Source organism: Sebastes umbrosus, chromosome 4 (assembly GCF_015220745.1).
Source record: "Sebastes umbrosus isolate fSebUmb1 chromosome 4, fSebUmb1.pri, whole genome shotgun sequence".
Taxonomy (NCBI): Eukaryota; Metazoa; Chordata; class Actinopteri; order Perciformes; family Sebastidae; genus Sebastes; species Sebastes umbrosus.
In genome coordinates this window covers 32462477-32486576 of record NC_051272.1, presented here as the reverse complement: position 1 = coordinate 32486576, position 24100 = coordinate 32462477, and the positions used below count along the sequence as shown (strand labels likewise).

Here is a 24100-nt window from a genome sequence, read left to right as displayed (position 1 = left end):
TCAGTAAAAATTGTGTCGGGCGAAGGTAAATTACAACATTATCATGATGTGTTCCAATGTCATTTTGTAAAATTTATTTTTTGGCGAGAAACTTGGATAAATCCAGATGTTTGAAGGAGATGCTTTCACAGCAATATAACATAGATAATGGAGAGATAATTATGACCTGTTTAACTTCCTAACACTAGCTCTAAGCAGCTTATAATATATAACTACTATTATCAATATTTTATTTAAATCAAAGCAAATATTTAAATAAAAATACAATAATTTATTTCTTTATTGTTTGAATTCTGTGCTTTTATGCAAATAACCACTGTAGATGACAAAAACAAAGTGAAATGCTAACATTTGGAAACATCGGGTTGGTTGAAATTATTTTTCGGGACGGTTCCAAGACGGTGGTAAAAAGTCAGACTTTTAAGCATCTCTAATTTGCAAGATTCCACTGTGTTTGGCTGTAAAATGAGAAAAAACCAAGCACCTCCGATCGCCCGGAGCAAACTTTCTCATTTTGCAGCTAAACAGTACACTACAAGATGTTTCTGAAAACATTTGAGGAGAGAAATAGGCATTACAGTAACAGAATATTGATTCATATTTGGTCAAAGCTGCCTAGTTTGACATTTTGATCGGAGTTCACATGTTTTGTTGGCAGCGATTGACACCTGCTCTAGAGACTCCTCGGCTCGGATTTCCTTCGGGCACGATGAAATCTAGCTAATGCCATTAGGAGCACAGGGGGACACCGGAGGAACATGATGCACTACCGTCAGGATATAGTGACAGTTTTATAAAAATATCTTTAATATCATATTTGCTCAAAGTTACCTACTGCAGCTTTAAAACACTATGGGTTATTATTGGCATGCCGTGTTCTTTTATAGCCAAGTCTGGTTTGAACTGTATAGACATTTATGTAAAATGTGTTTCACCAGATGCTTTTAGATGTGACTATAACCTGTAATAAACATGGTTACCAAGGAAACACAGAACGAAACAGCATCAAGGATATATAATCACGTCTATAACATATAAATCCGGAGTGTGTGACGCCATACTGAGGCTGTTTAGGTTTTATACTGGTTTCACTTTATGCTTCTAGTTTTTGTCAAGCACGTCACAGACAGAGGCGTTATAGATATTAAAGTATGAACCAGCTGATGATGTTGTATTATTGCTAATACAGAACAGGGCGCAGGGGAGCACTACCAAGTTGGATAAACAGGGTTTGCTACAACTATGGCACAGTTCAGTACAGTAGGTTATGTTGATTTTCAGCAGTGTACCACACAAATGCAACAACAGTCAAACAGAGAGTTGGGTCACTGTGGCATTGATTTGCAAAAAAAAACTGCTGATGCGTGTGCTGTCAGTCTGTTGTGTTGAGACTTTGAAATGCAGGCTGTTGTCCTCAAACTCACTCTGCAGCCATTTTCTCTATGTGGTCAGTCAGCAGCTTGTACTGTTCTGCAAAGGGGTAAAACACACATATATTTGTTTTGAAGCTGCAATAGGGTTATTTTAGTATAACCGGACTAAGACCCCATCTCCACCTGATATTCCTATGCAGTTTGTATCTGGTTCTCATTATGCAAATTAGGTAGGTGGAGCTTTCAGACTCATCGACAAACATGATGCACCTCAGGTCAAGAGGATGCAATGTGGGAGAGTCTGTGATGTTGCAAGGCAAGGGTCACATACTAACAGTTGAAACACACTAAATAAGTAAAATGGGCTGTGAACAGACACTGTTGCATTGTTTTAGGTTGAATTATTCCTTTAATGCTTTACCTTCATTCAGGTTTCCAATGACTGCCTGCTTCTTCAGGAAGTCATTGCAGAGCTTCTTACTGAGCCCAAACGCCAGCATGTTATGAGTGAATGTCCTGAAAACACACATAATACCAAACTCATCTCAGTACAAATGTAAATTATTGCAAACACACTTTATGTTCTGTAAGTTCCAAAGGAAACTAAGAAAGAAACTAAATTAATCTTTGTGCTATTCAGAGTATTTTGTATTTAATATGACTTTTAGGTTATATTCTGCTTCATGGTCTATCTATTAACTTATAATTTATCTACACAAGAACCGATGTGATGTATTAAAACTGATGTTATCTGCAGTCACTGGTCCACAGCTCTTGTAACACCTACCTTCTTCACAAAATTCTGTAATATTTTATAACAATTAAGAGAATGTCATATATTATTGCTATTATTGGGGCCAGTAACTTGTTTTACCACTGGCCTCCCTATGTGCTTTAATCTATTGTATTAGTTCCCAGACAACACAGTGGCATCTTCCTCACCCCAGCTGGCCAAAGGCGATGTTCTCATCGATTTTGGAGCTGTCGTCCCTCTCCTCCTGGGTCATATGACACCACTTCTCCCTGCAGCACAGAGACAGTCGGAGTCAGGCTTTAATACTAAAGTCTCCGTTTGACCTTCAGCTTCTCTACAGAAACAGGCCAGGGGTGGTTGTCAAAAAAATATCACCTGTCAATGTCATGCTGACTTTTTGCAGCGATACCACAAAAAGCACTTGTTACACATGAGTATTGAAACGTTTGGACAATAGGATCTACTTTTCAGTAGTCTGTGAGCTTTGTGAGGTTAAAACCCAGCTCTATTATCCATGACATCCATCCCTGGAACTGCTCATTTTGTAAAGGGATGCAAAAACAGAGATTCCATTACACGTAAAAGAAAAAGAAACACATTAACCAGCCACCAGCGAAATAATAAAACAACAAATGATTCATTCACAAAGAATCATCATTATCAACAAACAGATGGATTTGCACTGTGTATTACTGAAAAACAGATATTTAGTAATCTGGAAAATGTTTCCATGCCTGAATTCACCAACACCACTAGGGTCATCGAAATAAACTGGGTAAAGAGAGGATGTTTCTGTACTGTACACTAGGGATGGGAGAAAAAAAATCGATCCACCTATGTATCGCAATATTCTTTTACGATTTCTAAATAGATGTTTTAATGCCAAAATCGATATATTTGCTTCATTTGAGTCTATACGGAGGTAAAAGGAAGTTACCGCTTTTATTGTTGTAGTCTGAGTAACGTGACGTCATAACCGTTCCGTATCTGTCAAAAGCAAAACAAACCACAGTGAGCTGAAACAAGAAAGTATAAAACGTTGGAGGGTCGGCGTGGATACGACCTGCACCCTCACATGTTAAATCCAGCGTGGTAAACACTACACATCCAGTAAAGTATGGAAACACTTTGGGGTTCACACATTACCAGGAAAAGCAGAGCTAGACATCACGGCTAAAGCTGCATGCTAACTCTAGAACTCTGGCTAACACAGACAGGAAATATTATCTTATTGCGGTAACATACGGTCGAGCCGGCTGTCACTCTCATCTCCGTGGTCAAATGGGCCGACGCTAAAACTGTAGAGCACCCATATACTGACATTTATGTTAAATGCATTCAAACGGCCCCGATGGAGCTGACCATGGATGTATAAAGAGAACGGAGCTGACGGGAGAGCTAGAGATGACCTTGGAGAAGTTAGAGGAAGTATACACGTGTTACTACGTCCGGTTTTCAAAATAAGGTGTTAACAAAGGGAACTGTATATACAAAATATATATATGGAAATAAGATTGATTGGATTATATTCACCAGAAGTATAAAACATTACATGTCCCTTATAAATTAAAAAGAAAATACCACTAATTTGTGAGGGAAATGTCTCTACTCTTTGATTTTTGGTTTGCTGGAAAAAATGTAATAAATAGTTCCTGATAATGACTGATATATTTGACTTCATTTCCACATTGAACAGAGAATCACCACATGACTTCGGTGTTCCCCTTAGATCTACAGAGCGTTTATTTTTGTTTTAGCTCATTGCTCCTCTCTCATCACCCTCATTTCCAGCAGCAGCAGGCAACAAAAAATCTCTAGTAAACCCACTGTGCACTACCTGCCCAGAATCAAATGGCAGACAGACAAAGTTAGAGACCAGCAGATATTCCCCTCAGGAATTAGTGAAGACCAAAACAGAGTTAAAAATTGAGTGAATATTGGACTCATGTGGACACAAACATATCTCTATAATTGATGCTAGCATTGCTCTGTGTCTGCTGGTTGAGTTAATACCGGTAATAAGCAAATGTGTGCTAACATGTTCACCATAGCAAATTTAGAAGGTGATAATATATCAATGTTGTAATTTCAGTTTGTTCGGCGCTGCCCGCAGGTTATGGAGGATCACAAGAGTCACGGAAATAGTAATAAAGCATTTAATTGATTAATAACTAATTGTACAATAAAAATAGGAATTAATACATTTGTTTACAAATTAATTTATTAATCTATGAATAAATTGACTAAATAACAAAGTTATTCACTATTTGAAATTTAAATGGGCAATAAAAAGAAGAATTATAAAAATGATTTACGAATTGAATATGAATCCATCAATAAATAGTTCAAAATAAAAAGAGATTTACAAAAACACCATAAAACAGTCAATAAGTACGTCATTTAAAAATACATGAATGAAGTTGAATGCAGTTTAAGAAGAGAAACAAACAACTGAGCTTGAGCTGGTAAAATGAGGTAAACCAATGTAAATTAGCCATTTTTAAATTCCATTATTTATGAATTCTTTAATGCATTTTTAAATGACGTACTTATTGACTGTTTTATGGTGTTTTTGTAAATCCCTTTTTCATTTGAACTATTTATTGATGGATTGATATTTCATTTGTAAATTATTTTTATAATTCTTCTTTTTATTGCCCATTAAAATGTAAAATAATAAATTACTTTGTAATTTAGTTAGTTTATTTATAGATTAATCAATTAATTTGGAAACAAGTTTATCAATGCCTATATTTATTGTACAATTAGTTATTAATCAAATAAATGCTTTATTACTATTTCCGTGTCTCTTGTGGTCCTCCATACCAGGTGGCCAAAACAAATAAATGAATGCAGCTGTAGCATAAGTAAAAGAATGGGGTCACTATTGACTCGTTTGCTGTGTTAACTATAAAGAATATAACGGATACTGTAGATGTGGCTACAGTGGAAACATTTACTCTACTATGGATCATATCTTAACATAACATAACACTACTTATAGTGGATATTATGGCATGTGCAACATATCCCTGCAATCAATCCATGGTGGAAACATTGAAGCGTGCAAAGATAGTAAAAAAGAGACGGCAAAGGGAACATGCAGATGGAGGGAGAGAGAAAAATATCCCATGCAAGGAGATTAATGGTGTGATCATGCAGTGAGCTGTGAGGAGGCAGAGAACACCTTCAGACTGGCTCTGTCTCCTGCTCTAGATATAAATACCATGTCTTTACACATTCAGGATATTAACTGTGGGTGTGATGCTTTTACTCGTCAAAGACGTGCACAAAAATCCTTTCAACAGCGGCATGATACAATACCGAGGTGAATCACATCACCCATTAGACAACCACAACGACATGCCAACAGACGCCAAATGAAGAAACATAAAAAAAAAGCACAGAAATATCATAACAGAAACCAGCGAAGAACTCGTATAACAACAAAAATCTAAAAAACAACTATTATTCAGGAGATGGCTGGGCATTTACCACTAGAGACTATCCTATCACTGTTCACTAGAGCGCAAATTGCAAATTAGACCCAGGGCGACTCCCAGACCTTCAGCCTCACCATTCACCACAGGGCTAAACACCAAGCTGCTCTCACATCAAGCCCCTCGTAATCCCTGTGTTTCTGTCCTCCGTCACATCTCTCAATGTCTCACTCAGCTTGTCACAACCATTCTAGACTATGGCAAGGCATTTTAACATTTAATAGCTGAGCTTGACTATCCGGAATTAACATTAGAAATATTCACAACTGCATTTTGACTAGTTGTAGTTACATTGTGACTAGTCAGAATTCTTATACCAGATATGTATACGGTCATTGTGACTAGTCAAAACGACAGTTAGAGATATCTGTAGTTCGGTTCTGACTATCCTAAATAACAGTTACAGATATCTCAAACCTCATTATGACTAGTCAGAGTTGTTGTCATGACGTTGCTCATCAAGGCTTCCCATTGGATAAAGGCCCAACAAAGCATCTGAACAGTGTCAGCAGAAGCTTTTGCTAACTTGGATAGTTCGGTAAAGTGTGAAAGATATTCACAGATTCAAACTTTCCGGATCAATAACTCATAAGAGAAACATAGTTAGAACACCAACGAGGGCTCTTTCTAACCGTAGTGAGGTAGACAACGCGCTACATGCTTATTTTAATCACAACGAGCCTTTAGTTCTCCGAGCTGGACACATGACATCGGTCTCTATGTGCAGCCGGCTGTGAGACGCTGTTGATCAGATAGTTCGAAAATGACATGAAATAGAAAAAGAGTTCATCATCGAGGAATCTGTGGCCAACGAGAGCTTTGTTCACTAGAGAGTTGTGGTAGAAAATTACAGCGTATTGCAGATTTATTGTCTCCAGACACACTTTATTAACCCATACGGCCATAGCATGTTGAATAGCTTCGCCCCCCCCCCAAACCCCCACCCCCCCCTTCTGACGTAATTACAGATATCTGCAACGTCATTTCACCTAGTCACAACTCTAATTCTAGATATCTGTAATTACATTTTGACTATCCCTAACTCCAGTTAGAGATATCTACAACATCATTCAGACTAGTCACAATTTAATTTTAGATATCTAAAAAGGACAATGTAGATATCTTCAGTTGAGGGGAATTAAAGATATCTTGAACTGGAATGTGCATCCACATGCATGAGCACAAATAAACAATATAAACATTGCTCTATAGCACTTTTTAAATGTATTACCAGTTACAATTAAAACATTCTAAAAGCCTATAATTATTCTGGTGGCACCATTAAGGCTAAAAGGGCTACGAACTATGTAAGTAAAAGCTTTGCTGTGTCTCCTCTTCCTCTTCAGTATGCTAATTAGTTAGCGCGTAACTGTTTGTCTGTGATACTCATGCTTCATTTTAACAATGTAAATGCAACTATGAGTAACAACTTAGCTGCATTGTGACATAACAAAATCTAAAAATTGAATTCCTCTTCACTTTATACACACATCACAAACCATCACTGTCTTCTAAGCCTGCTGGCGAGTTAGACCTCAGAGTCAAAGACCTACTTGTTTTGGCTAGCTGTGTAAACTCTAAATATAGCTCATGTTCAGACTATGACCAAAAAGGGATGAGCTAAACACACAAAATATTCCAATGCATCACGTAATTTCTACAATGTCAGAAAATGCAGTTTTTCTTATCACCAAACAGAACCACACAATAACTCTTTTAGCTTGCTCTCTGTCCCCTCCTAATTTCAAAACAACCACTACGCCCGACTTCCATGTTGGTACCATGTGATGATGTTTCTAGAAGATTTGTGTTACATTACAAAGCCTCTGCCCTTCTGCCCCACTACGCCTGGATTAATATCGTCTTATTCTCTTAGTTTGAGTTGGGTTTTTTTGTTTGTTTTTAGGGCAGTGGACAAATAGAAGGACAGACCTCTCGTCTTTCTCTTCATCCTGCGTTCCCCTGCCCGGCAGCAAGGCACAAGGAGACAAAGGGTTAAAGTCAACATGCAGAAAGAGGGAGAAAAACAACAGCTAGTAGACAGGAGGAGAAGAGTGAGTACAGGTAGAGGTAGAGGTAGAGTAGAGTAGAGGTAGAGATAGAGTAGGGGTATAATAAAGATAAAATAGAGGTAGAGTAGAGGTAGAGGTAGAAGTACAGTAGAGGTAGAGGTACAGTAGATGTAGAGGTACAGTAGATGTAGAGGTAGAGGTACGGTAGAGGTAGAAGTACAGTAGAGGTAGAGGTACAGTAGAGGTAGAGGTAGAGGTACAGTAGAGGTAGAGGTAGAGGTACAGTAGAGGTAAAGGTAGAGTAGAGGTACAGTAGAGGTAGAGGTAGAGGTAGAGTAATGGTAGAGGTAGAGGTACAGTAGAGGTAGAGGTAAAGGTAAAGTAGAGGTAAAGTAGAGGTAGAGGTAGAGGTAGAGGTACAGTAGAGGTAGAGGTAGAGTAGATGTAGAGGTATAGGTACAGTAGAGGTAGAGGTAGAAGTACAGTAGAGGTAGAGGTAGAAGTACAGTAGAGGTAGAGGTACAGTAGAGGTACAGTAGAGGTAGAGGTACAGTAGAGGTAAAGTAGAGGTAGATGTAGAGTAGAGGTAGAGGTAAAGGTACAGTAGAGGTAGAGGTAGAGGTACAGTAGATGTAGAGGTAGAGGTACAGTAGAGGTACAGTAGATGTAGAGGTAGAGGTACAGTAGAGGTAGAGGTACAGTAGAGGTAGAGGTAGAGGTACAGTAGAGGTAGAGGTAGAAGTACAGTAGAGGTAGAGGTACAGTAGAGGTAGAGGTAGAAGTACAGTAGAGGTAGAGGTACAGTAGAGGTAGAGGTAGAGGTACAGTAGAGGTAAAGTAGAGGTAGATGTACAGTAGAGGTAGAGGTAGAGGTACAGTAGATGTAGAGGTAGAGGTACAGTAGAGGTAGAGGTAGAAGTACAGTAGAGGTAGAAGTACAGTAGAGGTACAGTAGAGGTAGAGGTAGAGTAATGGTAGAGGTACAGTTGAGGTAGAGGTAGAGGTAAAGGTAGAGTAGAGGTAAAGTAGAGGTAGAGGTAGTGTAGAGGTAGAGGTAGAGTAATGGTAGAGGTAGAGGTACAGTAGAGGTAGAGGTAGAGTAATGGTAGAGGTAGAGGTACGGTAGAGGTAGAGTAATGATAGAGGTAGAGTAATGGTAGAGGTAGAGGTAGAGTAGAGGTAGAGGTAGAGGTAAAGGTAGAGGTGGAGGTAGAGTAATGGTAGAGGTAGAGGTACAGTAGAGGTAGAGGTAGAGGTACAGTAGAGGTAGAGGTAGAGGTAAAGTAGAGTAGAGGTAAAGTAGAGGTAAAGGTAGAGGTAGAGTAGAGTAGAGGTAGCGATAGAGGTTAAGTAGAGGTAGTGTAGAGGTAGAGGTAAAGTAGAGGTAGAGTAGAGGTAGAGGTAGAGTAGAGGTAAAGTAGAGTTAAAGAAGAGGTAGAGTAGAGGTAGAGGTAGAGTAGAGGTAGAGTAGAGGTAGAGGTAGAGTAGAGGTAAAGTAGAGGTAGAGTAGAGGTAGAGTAGAGGTAGAGGTAGAGTAGAGGTAGAGTAGAGGTAGAGGTAGAGTAGAGGTAGAGGTAGAGGTGAGGAAAGGAGAGAAGGTGTGGGGCATAAGCACTGTGACATTTGTCTTTGCTGAAGCCAGCAGTACATCACTACAGGATCTCCAACCTTTATTTAAATTTAATTGGACAGATACAGTGACACTGGAAGACACACAGAACAACAACCCACTATTTTTAAAACAATTCTACATATCTTATCATATCCATACATTATAATATATTTATATCAATCTATACTTTATATTTATTTATTTATCTGTATAGATTCCCATCCAGACTCACCTTGTGGTTGGTGATCTTTTCTTCCTCTCACAATGGACGGCATCGAAAAATGCAGCGTTCCAAAATCGTAGTGTATGCCTGGCAGAGAGAACGGAAGACATATTATAGGTTTCCTGCCTGACCTACTTCACTATGCCACTTGAGATGAGGCTGCAAATGACAGCCAGTGGTTACAAAGAATGAAATCATATAATAATCAGTTTGGTTAAACCTGCAACATCTAATTTCTCCAGGAAAAAAACATGAAGGCAGAAGGTCACTAAGCCGTGATATGATTCATACTACAATGCTATGATGCCTGCTTAATGTGGCCAGTCATTTCTATAACATCTAATTAAATCACACTCTACTTCAGTGGTTCCTAACATGAGGATCAGGACCCCACACGATGTCCTAAGATACAGTAAATCTGAGGGGTTTCTGGACAATATTTGTGATTGTTTAGTGTTGTTAATTGATTTCCAAAAATAAATATAGAAATATATTTGCATAAAGCAGCATTTTTGTCCACTCCCATGTTGATAAAAGTATGCTTGACAAATCTCCCTTTAAGGTAGATTTTAAATAGATAGAAAATGTGTGATTAATTATGGATTAAATCAAGATTAAATGCATATTTTAATCAATTGACAGACCAAGGGGGGGTCAAAAGGTGTCAAAGTGTCCATAGAACCGTCTCAAACCACTCCTGCAACATAAAACACGTATCTGCTGTCGATCTATGTGCTCACAATGTTACAAATAATCTTTCATTTGCCAATTAAGCCCTAAATACACTCCTTCCAACTCTGGAGCTGTGAAGAGGTGGTAACAGCAACTACAGTAGTAGCATAGCATCTATAATCAATATTTTACATTAACAAAAGTGCACACAACTATGTGTGTGAAAGGGGTCACATGTAGTGGTACACCCACAAAGAATTATCAACTGACTGCAGTTCCCCTCAGTTCTACAGGGTCTTTTTTGGCTCATTGTTTTGGCTTTATGGCTACCATCATTTACTGTTCTGGTTCACTGACGCCACTCTCATAGCATCATCAAGAACCCATTGTGCGCTAGCTGTCCAGCACGAAACAGCAGGCAAAGTTACAGTGGCAACTCGCTGGTGAACATTTAGCTTCTCTCATCAGTGTCATAATAATATGCTGGACAACGTAATGAGCTTGTGATTAAGGACAGTACATGGTGAAGCTCAGAGCTCCTGTATCTGTTCTGTGTGTCCAGAGTTTCCTCAGCTTACCAGATGGGTTGCTGCTTCAGGTGGGTGTACAGGTACACCTTCTCTCCTTTCTTTTCCTCTGGAGCCTCAGACACTGCGGTGGAAGAGAACACATGACAGCTCAATTCCTTTCTAAATCATATTTTATAAAACCTAACAGAGAAGTGGAGCAGGAGAAAGCACTTTATTAACTGCGGTGCAAGAGATTTTTTAGGCACCATACCGGGTGATTTGGGCTTGGTTTCAACTGGGCTTTCCCCATCCCTAGAAGTGAGAATGCGGTGAAGAAAAAGAGAAAGGGATGAAAACTATATAGGACTGTGTTAATGAAAATAATTCACAGGAGGAGATGCATTTTACTCACTCAGTCTTGGGAGCCATTGAGCTTCTCAGCTTGCTCTCTAGGCCTCCAAAGAAGCCTTTGACGTCAGTCTTAGATGTGGTTTTGAGGAGGCGCTCGGCGGCATCCTTCTTCACAGACAGCCAGGAGTTCGCCTTGTTGATGTACGAGTCTAGAGCAGGGGAAGGACCACCACGATCCAGCAGCTCTGAAGGAGATGGTTGAGACTTCCCTGAACAGGAAAAGAGCAAAGATGTATCTGTATATGGCATCACTGAAACATTGTTTTATATGTTTAAAAGCCCCAACTCTATGTCCCTGTGGTGTCCTTGAGGCTGGCCCCAGACTAAAAGATTTTTCAAATCGTTCCTTTAGTGTGTGGAGAGCAACGAATTGTCCAAAACAGCAAACCACTCGCTAACAGATTCATTCATGAACGACAAGAGTCCCCACTAAAAAAAACGGAAATCTTACAAAATCTCTTGTGACCAAATGTGACTTTAGTGAAAAACAAACATGGTGGACGACGGGAAGGAAGAATTAGCGATGTTAGTTTTTACTTTGTACTGAAAATTCCCAAAGGGGAAGTCATGGAGACACGTTAAATAAACATTTGTGTTGTTGCCACAAATCATCAAGTTGGTCCTCCATTTCTGAGCTCCATCTTACGACTACTTTATGCTTCGTGTTTAGCATTAGCTCATGCATTAGCCGCGGTCGCCATGACGACGGTGGTTGTCCTTCCTTCTTCAGTCAGCTTGGTTCTCTATTGGCTATCGTTCTTTCCGACGTGACTGCATCATCGGCTGTCCTTTGGGTTCCTCACACACAACAGGATATCTCATCATAAATGCTGAACATGTTTAATATTTAAAAATAAAATGTAGATCGGTGCGGCCAGGATGGACTTCGGAGCCAATCGGGGGATGTAAAAAACACTCTTAACATACTTCACACCACAGGAACATCTGGAAAGATGATCTTTAGATCCATCAAAAAAAAGGGCTTTGCTGATGATTGTCGGGAGGGGAGAAACCGGACCCAAAATCAGCTTGATTCTCGAGTAGTGTGTGCCCTAGGTGTCACAGACTGGTCAGGCTGATAAAGAGTTTACAGAGTACAACTTGTACAGTTGACAGACATCCCCTTACAACATGTACCAACAGCTACATGTTGTTCAGCCTCTGAGGCAAGATTCATTTCACAGCTGTTCACATTGTGAGACACCAAGTGAGCTTTAGAAATAAATGTGCCTGTCTGAAATTTGATGGACCAATTAGCTTCATCTTACCCAGCTGCAACTCACTGAGCTGGAAATGAAAACAATAATTAGTCCATCAGCTTCAGATGCATCATTTAGTGTTCATAGACTTCTAGTCTCTCAAGACAAAGAACTGTAAACATGCACAGTTGCTCTTCCTTTGGATCGGGTATGTTTCTTTGCAGTTTATGGTTTGCAAGGAGACCTTTTGTAGCCATTCACCACTGTGCAAAGTTGCCTGTGGTGCAGGTTTACTTTATGGGTAAAAAATAATTATAGCAGACCTGACTGCAGCAGACAGATGTTGAAGCAGAGCACTGTGCCTCGGAGGTACACTAATGACTCAAAGCTTCCAGCTTGCACAAACGCAAACACTACCGTCATGCTAATCCACAAAGTCATTGCATATGTGTTTGTGGTGTTGCTGCAAGAGAAACCACAGGGTCAACATGTTTTGGTAACACTCTCTGAATCAGCACTGAGGAGTGATATTTACTTACAACTTAGGGACCTAAACATGGTTTATTTTGCAATAGAGAGCTCTGGTTGCCCTATAAAGCTGCAGTGGGTAGAAATGGCGCTAATAGTATAAAAAAAAGTTATTTTTATAAAACGGTCACTATATCCTGACAGTAGTGCATGAGACAGGTAATCTGAAAAAAAAAAATCATATTCCTCTGTGTCCTCTGGTGCTTCTAATGGCATCTACAAGATTTCACAGACCGGAGGAAAACAACCAGTCAGAGATGATCTGAGATCTGCTGTCCAGAGCCGGCTGTCAATCACTCGCAAACTCTGATCAAATGGTCAAACTAGGCAGCGCTGATCAAATGTGAATCAATATTCTGTCAAAAACATCTTGTAGTGTACTGTTTAGCTGTAAAATGAGGAAATACCAAGCAACGCCCACCAGTCGGAGCACAGCCAATCGGAACGCTCTCTCTCTGAAATGACCTGTGATTGGCCGAAGTCTTTGGCCAGATTTTTTAAAGCCTGAAAACAGAGCCGTGAGGAGGTGCAGAAGTCTAGTTTTCTCTCAGAACACTTGAATTACAATATGCTGAAAGGTTATTATGGAATTTTTGCCCAATGATGCCAAAAAATTGTTGCCTACTGAAGCTTTAAAACAGCAGCGACTCTGACAGTCACTCTAAGGTGACATAGATGCCAGATATAGAGCATGAATGTTGAGAGAGAGATTGAATTAGACCTTACCACTGTAGTAGTATGTGAAGCACATAGTCATGAGGTTTTTGGCTGGGCTGTAGTCATCCATCTGGTAACATCTGTAAACACACCATTACTTTAGAGATGATCTGGTCATGACTTCACTGCTAGAATTGACGAAAGTTACTGGAGCTTTTCTCACTAAAAGGATAAGTAGGTGATATATTTTTGTTATTGTCAACAAATCCCATGAGAAGACACAACCCACATTGAGTTGATCCTACTAACAAGTATTGACTGTGTATCAAAGTCTGATTTATCTTCTTCCTCTGTGCGATGCAGATCCATTGTTGTTAAAAACCCATCAATGAGCCACAGTTACACTGGGTGACCTGTTCCTTCATTATCATGAACACACAGTTTATTTTTGACTCAATCCTACATACACTGTCCTGCTGCCCCAAATACTCACTATAGTAGTGTTTCCCAAACACTTTTGACCATTTTACTGCCATCACCTTGATTAGGTAAACCAGCCATTTTGAAGAGATATGTGTTTGATAAATCGCATGTGTTATTGACAACACATACACATGTTAAATACTTTATAAATTAAACCAAATAAATGCATTTATGCAGTTAGCAGGCTCTCGTTTATTTCCTATCGTCAATAAAACAAAGAGAATGTACGCTAGCCTTTTCATATTGAATTCAATGTTATAAGTACGCTACAATTACCAAAACAATACGAACATTCAGGCTCCCTCATGTGGCAAAAAGGTGCACTGCAGATATAAATGTTAAATAAAAGATGGTAGAAATTCTGCAAATTTATTTTGCAACCCTAACAAAATCTCCTGTGACCACTGAAAAAAGTTCCCATAGGTAACATGCACTATTTCCTCCTGTTTAAGTGATGTTTGGTGTGGAGAGTGTGGTGGCAGTTTCTGTTAAAACAAGACACAAACCAACGTAACAACTTGTCTTTCAGTGAATTTAATAAAAAGGCATACATTAATAACTAAAACATCTGCAGATGGACTGCAGATGGACTCACGAGCACAGCCACCTGTTGTGGACTGTGGCAAGTGAGCCCCGAATACAAAGAGTAGTCAGTATTTATACATTTAAAGCATAACATGAAGATAAGTGCAAAGAAGAAAAGAAGAGAAGGATAGAAAGTGTATCAATGCGTCAGCACACAGCAGACAACAGAGCATCACAAGACATAACAAGTATTCCAGCAATCTGTTGTTTGCAGTTACAGAGAACTAAAATGTCAGGTCACTGTCCTATGGTGACGAAGTTGAACATGTGAGGCCCTGAGATTATCTAAAGGTACACTGTTAAACTGCAGATATGAAAATTGCCATTACATTCCTCCCTTTGAGCATTCTATGCTCACTTAATTAATTAACATATCTGATTACTACTAGCACCGTTGTAATACACAAAATCAAAGTGTGAAGATACTATGTGATTTTGATTTAAATATATGAGAAAGAAGGAAATAAACTATCTCAGACAATATGTACATACACCACAGCTGGAGAAAGGCATTCCTGACCTTTTTCCACCTCCAGGGTGGACGCCACCATTTTATGATGATATTATCTGAGATAATTTAATTCCTTCTTTCTCATATACTTAAATCAAAATCACATAGTATCTTCACACTTTGATTTTGTGTATTACAACGGTGCTAGTAGTAATCAGATATGTTAATTATTATAGTGAGCATAGAATGCTCAAAGGGAGGAATGTAATGGCAATTTTCATATCTGCAGTTTAACAGTGTACCTTTAGACAATCTCAGGGCCTCACATGTTCATCTTCGTCACCATAGGACAGTGACCTGACATTTTAGTTCTCTGTAACTGCAAACAACAGATTGCTGGAATACTTGTTATGTCTTGTGATGCTCTGTTGTCTGCTGTGTGCTGACGCATTGATACACTTTCTACCCTTCTCTTCTTTTCTTCTTTGCACTTATCTTCGTGTTATGCTTTAAATGTATAAATACTGACTACTCTTTGTATTCGGGGCTCACTTGCCACAGTCCACAACAGGTGGCTGTGCTCGTGAGTCCATCTGCAGTCCATCTGCAGATGTTTTAGTTATTAATGTATCCCTTTTTATTAAATTCACTGAAAGACAAGTTGTTACGTTGGTTTGTGTCTTGTTTTAACAGAAACTGCCACCACAAGAGCTTTTTGTCTTTTCATGGGGAAAGCTGACAATAACAACTTTATAGACTCCGGCCTTATCCTTTCGTCTAATCCTCAAAAGGGATTAGACGATTACAGCATGTCAATCTCAACAAAGTCAACCACATATAGACTCACTCAAACAATACAACTGCAAAGGACTGCACCAGTCTGTAGAAGGTGGCTTCACACACACATTTAGAGTGGCAGCGCTGTGAAGACAGTATGACAGAGAGTTAGAAGCTTGTTCAGGAAAGCTTGGTATAAAGACAAGACCTCAACAACCATCAGCTAAGTTACACAAAAAAAAACTTCATGGATTCTAAATTATTCAGGATCCCACTACCACTTATTTTTACGAGATATTTTGGTTTGCTATTCTGCATTCATGTAGGCAACGGTAGGGGGTCCAACAAGAACCTGTAATTCTTTGGCCAATGCATTTGGAAATTGCAGTTATTTTTTCCTTAAAGGTCACGTATGACGTCTGACTAGTTACCATTTCATCATTTCCCCATATTCACCTGTGCACTGACGTATTTGGCAAACCACTCTCTGCCTTTGCCATTCTCTCCACTGCACAGCTCTCCAAAGCGAGCTTTCTCTTCCTGGTCAAAGTCCTCCCTGTGAAAACATGGTCATTACCATATTAATTTACAGACCCTGTGAAAAGACAGTCGCTTCACAGCTGTTTTTTTGTTATTGTTAAAAATATTCATCAGATTTATTTTACTATTGTTGTTCCATTGGGACTCTGACACAGAAAAGGTTAGTATATGACACAGAACTACACATGGACATTAAAAAAATCATTCATCATTAAGCTGTTTATAAAGTTTGGATTGATAGAAAATTATCAAAAAAGATAGATCAATGTACAAGATTTTGTGTGAACAAAAATGAAAGAAAAACATGCAGGATTTGAAATACTAAATAAATTCTGCATTGTTAGCAATGCCAAGATGTGTAGTTGAGTTACAACTCAACAGTGGCACACCTTGTTTTTATACCACCAAACTACACTCCAAGCACCAAGCTGGTAATCTAGGGAACTCTTAAAGGAACAGTTCAACATTTTTGGAAGAGAGTTATGGTACATGTCAACAAGATCCGTCATTTCCACGCTTCCCATTCATAGTCTATGTAAGCAGACTAATTTGCATAAAGTTGGTAGGTCAGGTGTTTTCAAAGTCTGAGACTGTGGGTCAGTACCTCCAAGTCTGAGGCCATGGTTCTCTGCCGGAAAACAGTGGATTGCGCCTTTCCGGTTGGGAGTGAGTCACTGCCCCAAGCGAGGGAGTTCAAGTATCTCGGGGTCTTGTTCACAAGTGAGGGTAAAATGGAACGGCATCAGCAGTTATGCGGGCGCTGTACCGGACCATTGTGGTGAAAAGGGAGCTGAGCCGGAAGGCAAAGCTCTCGATTTACCGGTCCATCTACGTTCCAACCCTCACCTATGATCATGAGCTTTGGGTAGTGACCGAAAGGAATGAGATCACAGATACAAGCAGCCGAAATGAGTTTCCTACGTAGGGTGGCTGGGCTCAGCCTTAGAGATAGGGTGAGGGGCTCAGACATCCAGAGGGAACTCGGAGTAGAGCCGCTGCTCCTTTGCGTTGAAAGGGGCCAGATGAGGTGGTTCAGGCATCTTATCAGGATGCCACCTACCCCGCGGCCCACTGGTAAGAGGCCGCTGGGTAGATCCAGAACACGCTGGAGAGATTATATATCTGGTCTGACCTGGGAACGCCTCGGGGTCCCCAAGGAGGAGCTGGAAAATGCTGGGGAGAGGGATGTCTGGAATTCCCTGCTAAGCCTGCTGCCCCCGCGACCCGGCCCGGATAAGCGGAAGAAAATGGATGGATGGATGGATGAGACTGTGGGCTGCCCCTCAGACAAAGCTTGGAAAAAGTCATTAAATGTCTGTGAAATGAAATATAAAGGTCCCCTGATGTTTAGCACATTTCACCCTGTTCACATTTGATTTCTTCATTCAATCATATTCATGCGTGGTTGGACTGCTGTCCCCCATGGGCCTCTGCTGGTCATGGGATCTCTGACTGGATGAATGTTTCTAGTCAATCTAGGTGACAAAAATGCCACAGTGTTGATCTGAATATAAGTGAATAAGCAGCCTAAAGCAGGAGCGATTTGTCTGCACCACACAGTCAGGAAAAAGGAAAAGATGGTGACAAAACAAATCACTTCATCAACCAAAAAAAAAATAAAACAACACATAGGATAAAAAAAGAAAACTGGTGAAAGGTGGGGAGGGTGAGGACAGATATGTTTCTAGAAGGCCTGCTGTAAGTAATAGGAAAGTATAAAAAATAAACACTGTTGTGTGCTGAGGAGCTACCATCAAGGTTAGTGATGCCAGAAGGTTCAAATTATCTGACAGTCACATTGCTGACCCTGGACTTCCTACAGGCAGTTGCATCAGGTCCATCTTAGACGATACTTAGCACTCTCTGAGATGAGCTGATGCAGCTGAGGGGCACCTTCAGCCTTCAGCTCTTACCTTGCACCCATAATATGGTGGATGCCTGCCATCCAGCCAGCCACACAACATTTACTGCCCCAACAGCACTCAGGAAAGAGTGTCTGCAGTGTTTCTAAGAGCTACTCTGGACTGGACTGTCTCTATACTGTATGTTCCTGTGCTTCTTTGTACATCAACCATGCTTGGCACAATTCTGATCTACATTCATGCAAATGAGCTGCACATTTCAGTACTGTTTTGAAAGGTGCAGGTGGACCCAAACGCAGACACGGACAGCAGGTGCAGAGTAATGAAGGATTTATTGTAGAGACCAGGGGTGAATGCATGAACTGAGCTGAACCCAGGCAGACTGAGGGGAATGGAAGCATGGCTGGAGCGAGAGCTCGGGGTATGGTGTGGCAGGCAGGCAGGTGGGCAGGCAGGCTGAGGAAACGGAGGCGAGTGATCCACTGTGGTTGCAACAATGATCTGGTGATGAGTGACTGGAGAACTGGGGTTGATAAACTGCACTGTGATGAGCTTGATGGAAGGCAGGTGTGGGTAATCAGCAAGGTGTGTGTAATCAGCAGTAATGGAAGCCAGGAGGGACCCGAGAGAGGAGCGCGACGCCCACGCCACACAGTCACAGACAGCTTGGTAAAGACGGTGGAACCATGAAGAGGCTCAAAAGCCAAGCTGATCAGGGTACTTGTTTTTAACGGTAATGTTGTTCAAACCTCAGAAATCAATGTATGCTCTCAGGGATTCATCTTTCTTGGATACAAAAAAGAAACCAGCACTGACAGGGGAAGAAGATGGCCGAATGATGTCAGCGGCGATGGAATCATTGATGTACTGCTCCATGGTTTCTCTCTTGGGACGTGACAGGTTGTACAGCCGACTGAGAGGCAGAGTGAGAGAGGCAGAAAGTGCATGTTGCTTACTAAAATCTTCACAGAGATCATGGTAAATGGGGATGAGGGGGGAGAGATAAGGTGAAACCAAAGCTGCTCACGGTGGTTATCAGAGAGAATGAGAATCACAGGACTGGTCTAGTGAGTGACATGGGCCAGAAGTCTCCCATCCAGAGCATTAGCATCCAACGGGGAAGCAAGGGACATGACAGGGATGCCACCCTGAGAAGCAAGTTTAATGATCATGAAATTCACATCCACACCAAAGCCAGCAGGGGTAATGATTCTTCACCCCAACATAGGTTGGCTTAAAACTACAGGGGTAAGTTGGGTGGAGAAGTGATCCGAGTCATCAGTACCTCCGAGCTTACAGGCACTCCCCCGCTCTCATTCTTTGGAAACGTTTTGTGGGAGACAGCCGAGCCCGAACAATTTGCATTTGCTCCGGCTGAATGCCACGTCGCTCGCTGTGTATTAGAGAGAGAGAAAGTGGAAGGAGGACTTTGCATGCAAGGTTTCTGTAAGTTATTTTACTGATGCTTATTACTATTGTGAGCATTGTACATCCACATTCTGCAAGAACTTGCTATACCTTTGTTTACTTTTAAATTATTCTGATGGCAGAAGTTTTTGTTTGTAGAAAAATAATAAAATCTGGGTGAAAGTTGGTGCAGTCTATCTTTTTTTCTAGGAGTTACCAAAGTGAGATTTTTTTCAAAATGATCACATTGGGGCTTTTAATTTGTCAATCGTGTTGCTTTTGACTGATGTAATTATTCTTTTTTAGTGCACATACATATATAAAAAACAGTTCTTCCTTACTTTCCATGAAACACCTTTTCCACATAAGCCTTCATGAACTGCCTTCGCTCCACCGTCTCAGTGTCGGCGTCCTCTCCACTGTGAGTGGACGAAGACGACGACCTCCTCAGCTCCCACATGTGAGAGGGCGGGTCCATGTCGTTCTCGCTGTCTGCCGACTCTGTAGCATCGCTGTCGTTGTCTCCTTCCTCTTGGTGGTGGTGGTGGTGGCGGTGGTGGTGGTGGTGAGGGCTAGGCTTGGTTGGCGCCATGGGCTCTGGCAGTAAGGGCTGCTGGTGGACTCCCATGGGAGGCTCTGGGGAGAAAAGGTCTGTATGGCCTTGGTGTTGGCCTCCATCTACGCTAAGAGTTGTGGCCTCTGAGGGCAGGTCAAAGTCTATTAGGTTGTCCACTGCTACGCCCTCCATGTTGGAAATAAGTCCCTTCCTTTTAGCTCTGCAACAGTGGATTTAGAACGAGCTATTCTGTGCTCTGCGGGAACATGAGGGAGGTCATAGATGTGAGTGCAAGTTGGAGGTTTCAACTGTCGTTATTGGGTTTTGATTTTGCAGACCCTCCCACCCCCTGAGGGTGCCGACATCAGGTGAACTCACAAATCCAATGCATCTGTGAACAAAGGAAGGACAAAATCAGCATTGTGATCATCTTTTACATTCAGTTAAAGATGAACTAGGCAACCTAATAGGCCAAAATGGCAGTGAGAGGTCAGAATAAGAGTCTACAGTCATGCTAGCATGCTGAGGCTGTTCTTAGACACCACAGTGCTCCAAGCTAAATGTTAACATCGGAATCAGAATAAAATACTTTATTGATTCCCAGGGGGGAAATTGGGAATGCTACGATGCTCATATTGTACATGCTGGCTCCCTGGTATAGACTGGAACAGAGACATCTCTCTCCCCATAACCTGATAATCAGACTGAATAGACCTTTTTCACAGTGGACATTTTGACATGTTACAATAGAAAATGCACACATGTTACTTATAGCGTTAATAATGGCTGCATTCCATTCAGGTAAGCCAGTTCTAGGGTCGTGGTATTGCGCATGCTTGATCACTGGAAAGGCATACTGGGACACTTAAAGTGATAGTTTGGATTACTTGAAGTGGGGTTGTATAAGGTACTTATCTATAGTCAGAGTATTACCCAGTGGGCCGGTACTCACCGGTACGCACTTCGACATTTAACTCTTTGGCATACCTTGACTTTTTCTTGCGCACTGGCACTTCTCGCAAGCTGCCGGTACTCTTTTTTTTGCCCTCTCCATATCAGGTTCACCGGGAAATTCATAATGGTGCAATACCAGCGTTTTTGCGCCACGTCTCATAAACCATATGAACATAAAAACACGTGGAGAGCATCTGGACAAGCAGACGCACGGCACGGGGGAGGGGTGAGAATAATGGTGCTGTAATTTATCGATACAACGTTCATGTCCTTTTTGTAAAATAATTAGTGACTGTTCGTCATAACTTTCTTGTGAACAGATATAATTAATGAAACGTTATTTTAAAGTTTTCTGAATCTGCTCTTTTGATTTGTAGAATATGTTTTTACAGGACAAACATTTCCAGAAGAATTAAATGTTCAGACGAAGGTTGAGATATGTGTAAATAATAAAATCACTATTTAACTTTGGCCGTTATCTGGCCTATAGTAGCATAATAATAATGGTCCAAAATGATGTAAAATTGCATAGTTTTAAGTCAAAAAACCTTCAAATTTTCTTGTGTGAGGAGCCCCAAACCCCAAATCTCCTAGTATCATTTATTCACTGTAGAAATCAGAATGTGTGTCTTTATACTGCTGCATAATACAGGTATGTACGAGCATCCTGACTGGGACACTGCTCCTAAAACCTGAATGAATAGCTCACTCACCTCAGCTCTGCATGTATACCTGCCAGTATTTTAGGGCCTACTATAGAAGATGCATAGCCCAAGTATAATAATATAACAATAAAATCACAGCTGATTATGACTGATGCAGAATAAACCCTGCGCCAGTCCTATTGGAATCACTGATAAAATCAGAGATGTGGCCAGCGATTCAAAGGTCTGGAAAAAATATAAATGTCTACTGTGAAAAAGTGGTGTTATAGATGATGTTACTGTACAACAACCCTCAACCCAACAGCCAATAACAAAAGTTGAAGTAAAAAAAAACATAGATGTTATCTAAATTCTCTCAGCTTCGTTACTTGTGTCTGGATTTGAAAAGCATAAAGTATGTCAACAAAAATACACAAGGAACATGGGCATATAAAGGCAGTAAACCTGTCAACAATACACAACAACAATTTCAGCACACATTAACACATAAATAAATGTCTTTATTTAAATGGGCTAGGTGTAAAGGTTTCCTGTTGTTGCTGATCAGTGTAGACAATCAACCATAAAGTGTGTTAGCTGAGCAGAGCAGGTTTTGTGGCCTGACATTAAAATAACTTCCTTGTAGGATACTTTTGTGTTTCCTTGATTAGAGGTTGCTAGAAAAGACATCTTAAGCAGCTCCAGTCATTTATTACAATAAGTAATAGGACACATCAGTTTGAAGTGAACAGAACTTAATTTGATCAAATAAGGAGACTCTGCAGCATCTCTGTTATGGAGTACATGATGTTGTGATTTAGGCTCATAACATGGACAATATGAACATATACTGTATATCATTCCCAGTGCAGTTAAACCTGTAAGTTGTTTGCTTTTGCTTATGAAATCTCAAAGGACTATTGAAGCTAACTAGTTCCTTTTTATTCATAAGTCAGCATTGATATCCCGCAAATAACAGGAAGTTGAAATCATTGATTAAAAATAACAAAGACAGGAAACTCAAATCTTAAGCATCATATCTGATCTGTTCAAACACTTTCACAATGAGAAACTGTCTGCTGCACTTCTGTCTATCTATTGTGTCACTCAAACAGTCCAACACAGTCTGTTTTTAAAGAAATGATCCAGTCATAGCACAGTTTCATACTGCTGACTCCCACACAGGGCTTCCTAGGAACACTTTAGCTCGGCCCCCATCCTTCACACACACACATCCTGCGCTCTGTCCTTGAGCTAATCTGTTTGGTCGTCTGACTGCACGCACGCAGGCGCGCACGCACGCGCACGCGCGCACACACACACACACACACACACACACACACACACACACACACACACACACACACACACACACACACACACACACACACACACACACACACACACACACACACACACACACACACACACACACACACACACACACAAGTGTACTTCCATCTTTGTGAGAACACTCATTGACATAATGCATGCCCTAGCCCCTTACCCTAAACTTAGCAGTCACAACTAAATGCCTAACCCCAACCCTTACCCTAACTCTTACCTAAACCTGATTCTAACTTGAACCTTAAAACCAGGTCTGAACCCTCAGCAGGCCTTTGAAGGTCTGTCTGAAGGTGAGGACCGGCCAAAATGTCCTCACTTTCCAAAAATGTCCTCACTCTAAAGGTCTAAAACTCAAATTGGTCCTCACAATGATAGCTGTACAAACACGCACGCACGCACGCACGCACGCACGCACGCACGCACGCACGCACGCACGCACGCACGCACGCACGCACGCACGGGGGCCTACTGCATGTTTGGGCTGCCGCTTTGAAGAAGAGTAGGTTATATAATGCAGTATTTGGTGAGTAAGACCCAGGGTGACACATTGAGACACACACGCACAGCGTGAGGACAGAGATAAACACACACATATGCATATAAGCACACAAACATCTATATAACGTGATGAAACGAAGGAGCAGACATGATGTAAGCAAATTATCTCCTTCCCTTTTTTGAGTTTAACCTAAACAACTATCAGCCTGTATGTAGACCTGCTGTCTGTCTAAAAGTCTATCATTTCTGCTCAACTCATAACTATGTGTCATTCTGGAGGAAAGTACTTCAGCCACAACAGTCAGGCTTTAGACCTGCTCATAGTACAATAACTGCTGCAACTACTGTACTGGGGATTGTTTGTGATGACTAATTTCCCTGCCATTTAAACGAAAGTTTAACTTTAGTCCACTAGTCTAAAAATAAGAAAACACAGAGGATAGTCAAAATTGAGCACAATTTAATCTCTAAGGTTAAATATTGTCCGAAAAAATATTGTGTATATTATATGAGTCATTTGAAAACGTTAATCACATATTTCAATAA

The 24100-nt window shown here is 40.7% G+C and overlaps 1 protein-coding gene across 2 annotated transcripts in view; it reads right to left on the bottom strand.

Annotated features, from left to right (window-relative positions):
* Positions 1 to 268: 268 nt before the first annotated feature.
* The window catches only part of kiaa0513 (KIAA0513 ortholog), a 29552-nt gene continuing 5720 nt past the window's right edge, over positions 269 to 24100 (bottom strand). The window contains exons 2-13 of one of the 2 annotated variants that reach the window (XM_037768333.1): positions 19897 to 20502; positions 16203 to 16302; positions 15817 to 15890; positions 13520 to 13590; positions 11068 to 11275; positions 10927 to 10967; positions 10725 to 10797; positions 9484 to 9561; positions 7560 to 7589; positions 2316 to 2396; positions 1795 to 1889; positions 269 to 1470 (exon numbers count right to left, since the gene is read on the bottom strand). In XM_037768333.1, coding sequence (XP_037624261.1) covers positions 1421 to 1470; positions 1795 to 1889; positions 2316 to 2396; positions 7560 to 7589; positions 9484 to 9561; positions 10725 to 10797; positions 10927 to 10967; positions 11068 to 11275; positions 13520 to 13590; positions 15817 to 15890; positions 16203 to 16302; positions 19897 to 20303 — 1308 coding nt within the window. In that variant the 5' untranslated portion in view covers positions 20304 to 20502 and the 3' untranslated portion in view covers positions 269 to 1420. The remainder of the gene's footprint in view (positions 1471 to 1794; positions 1890 to 2315; positions 2397 to 7559; positions 7590 to 9483; positions 9562 to 10724; positions 10798 to 10926; positions 10968 to 11067; positions 11276 to 13519; positions 13591 to 15816; positions 15891 to 16202; positions 16303 to 19896; positions 20503 to 24100) is intronic. The other variant, XM_037768334.1, reaches the window with a different exon arrangement.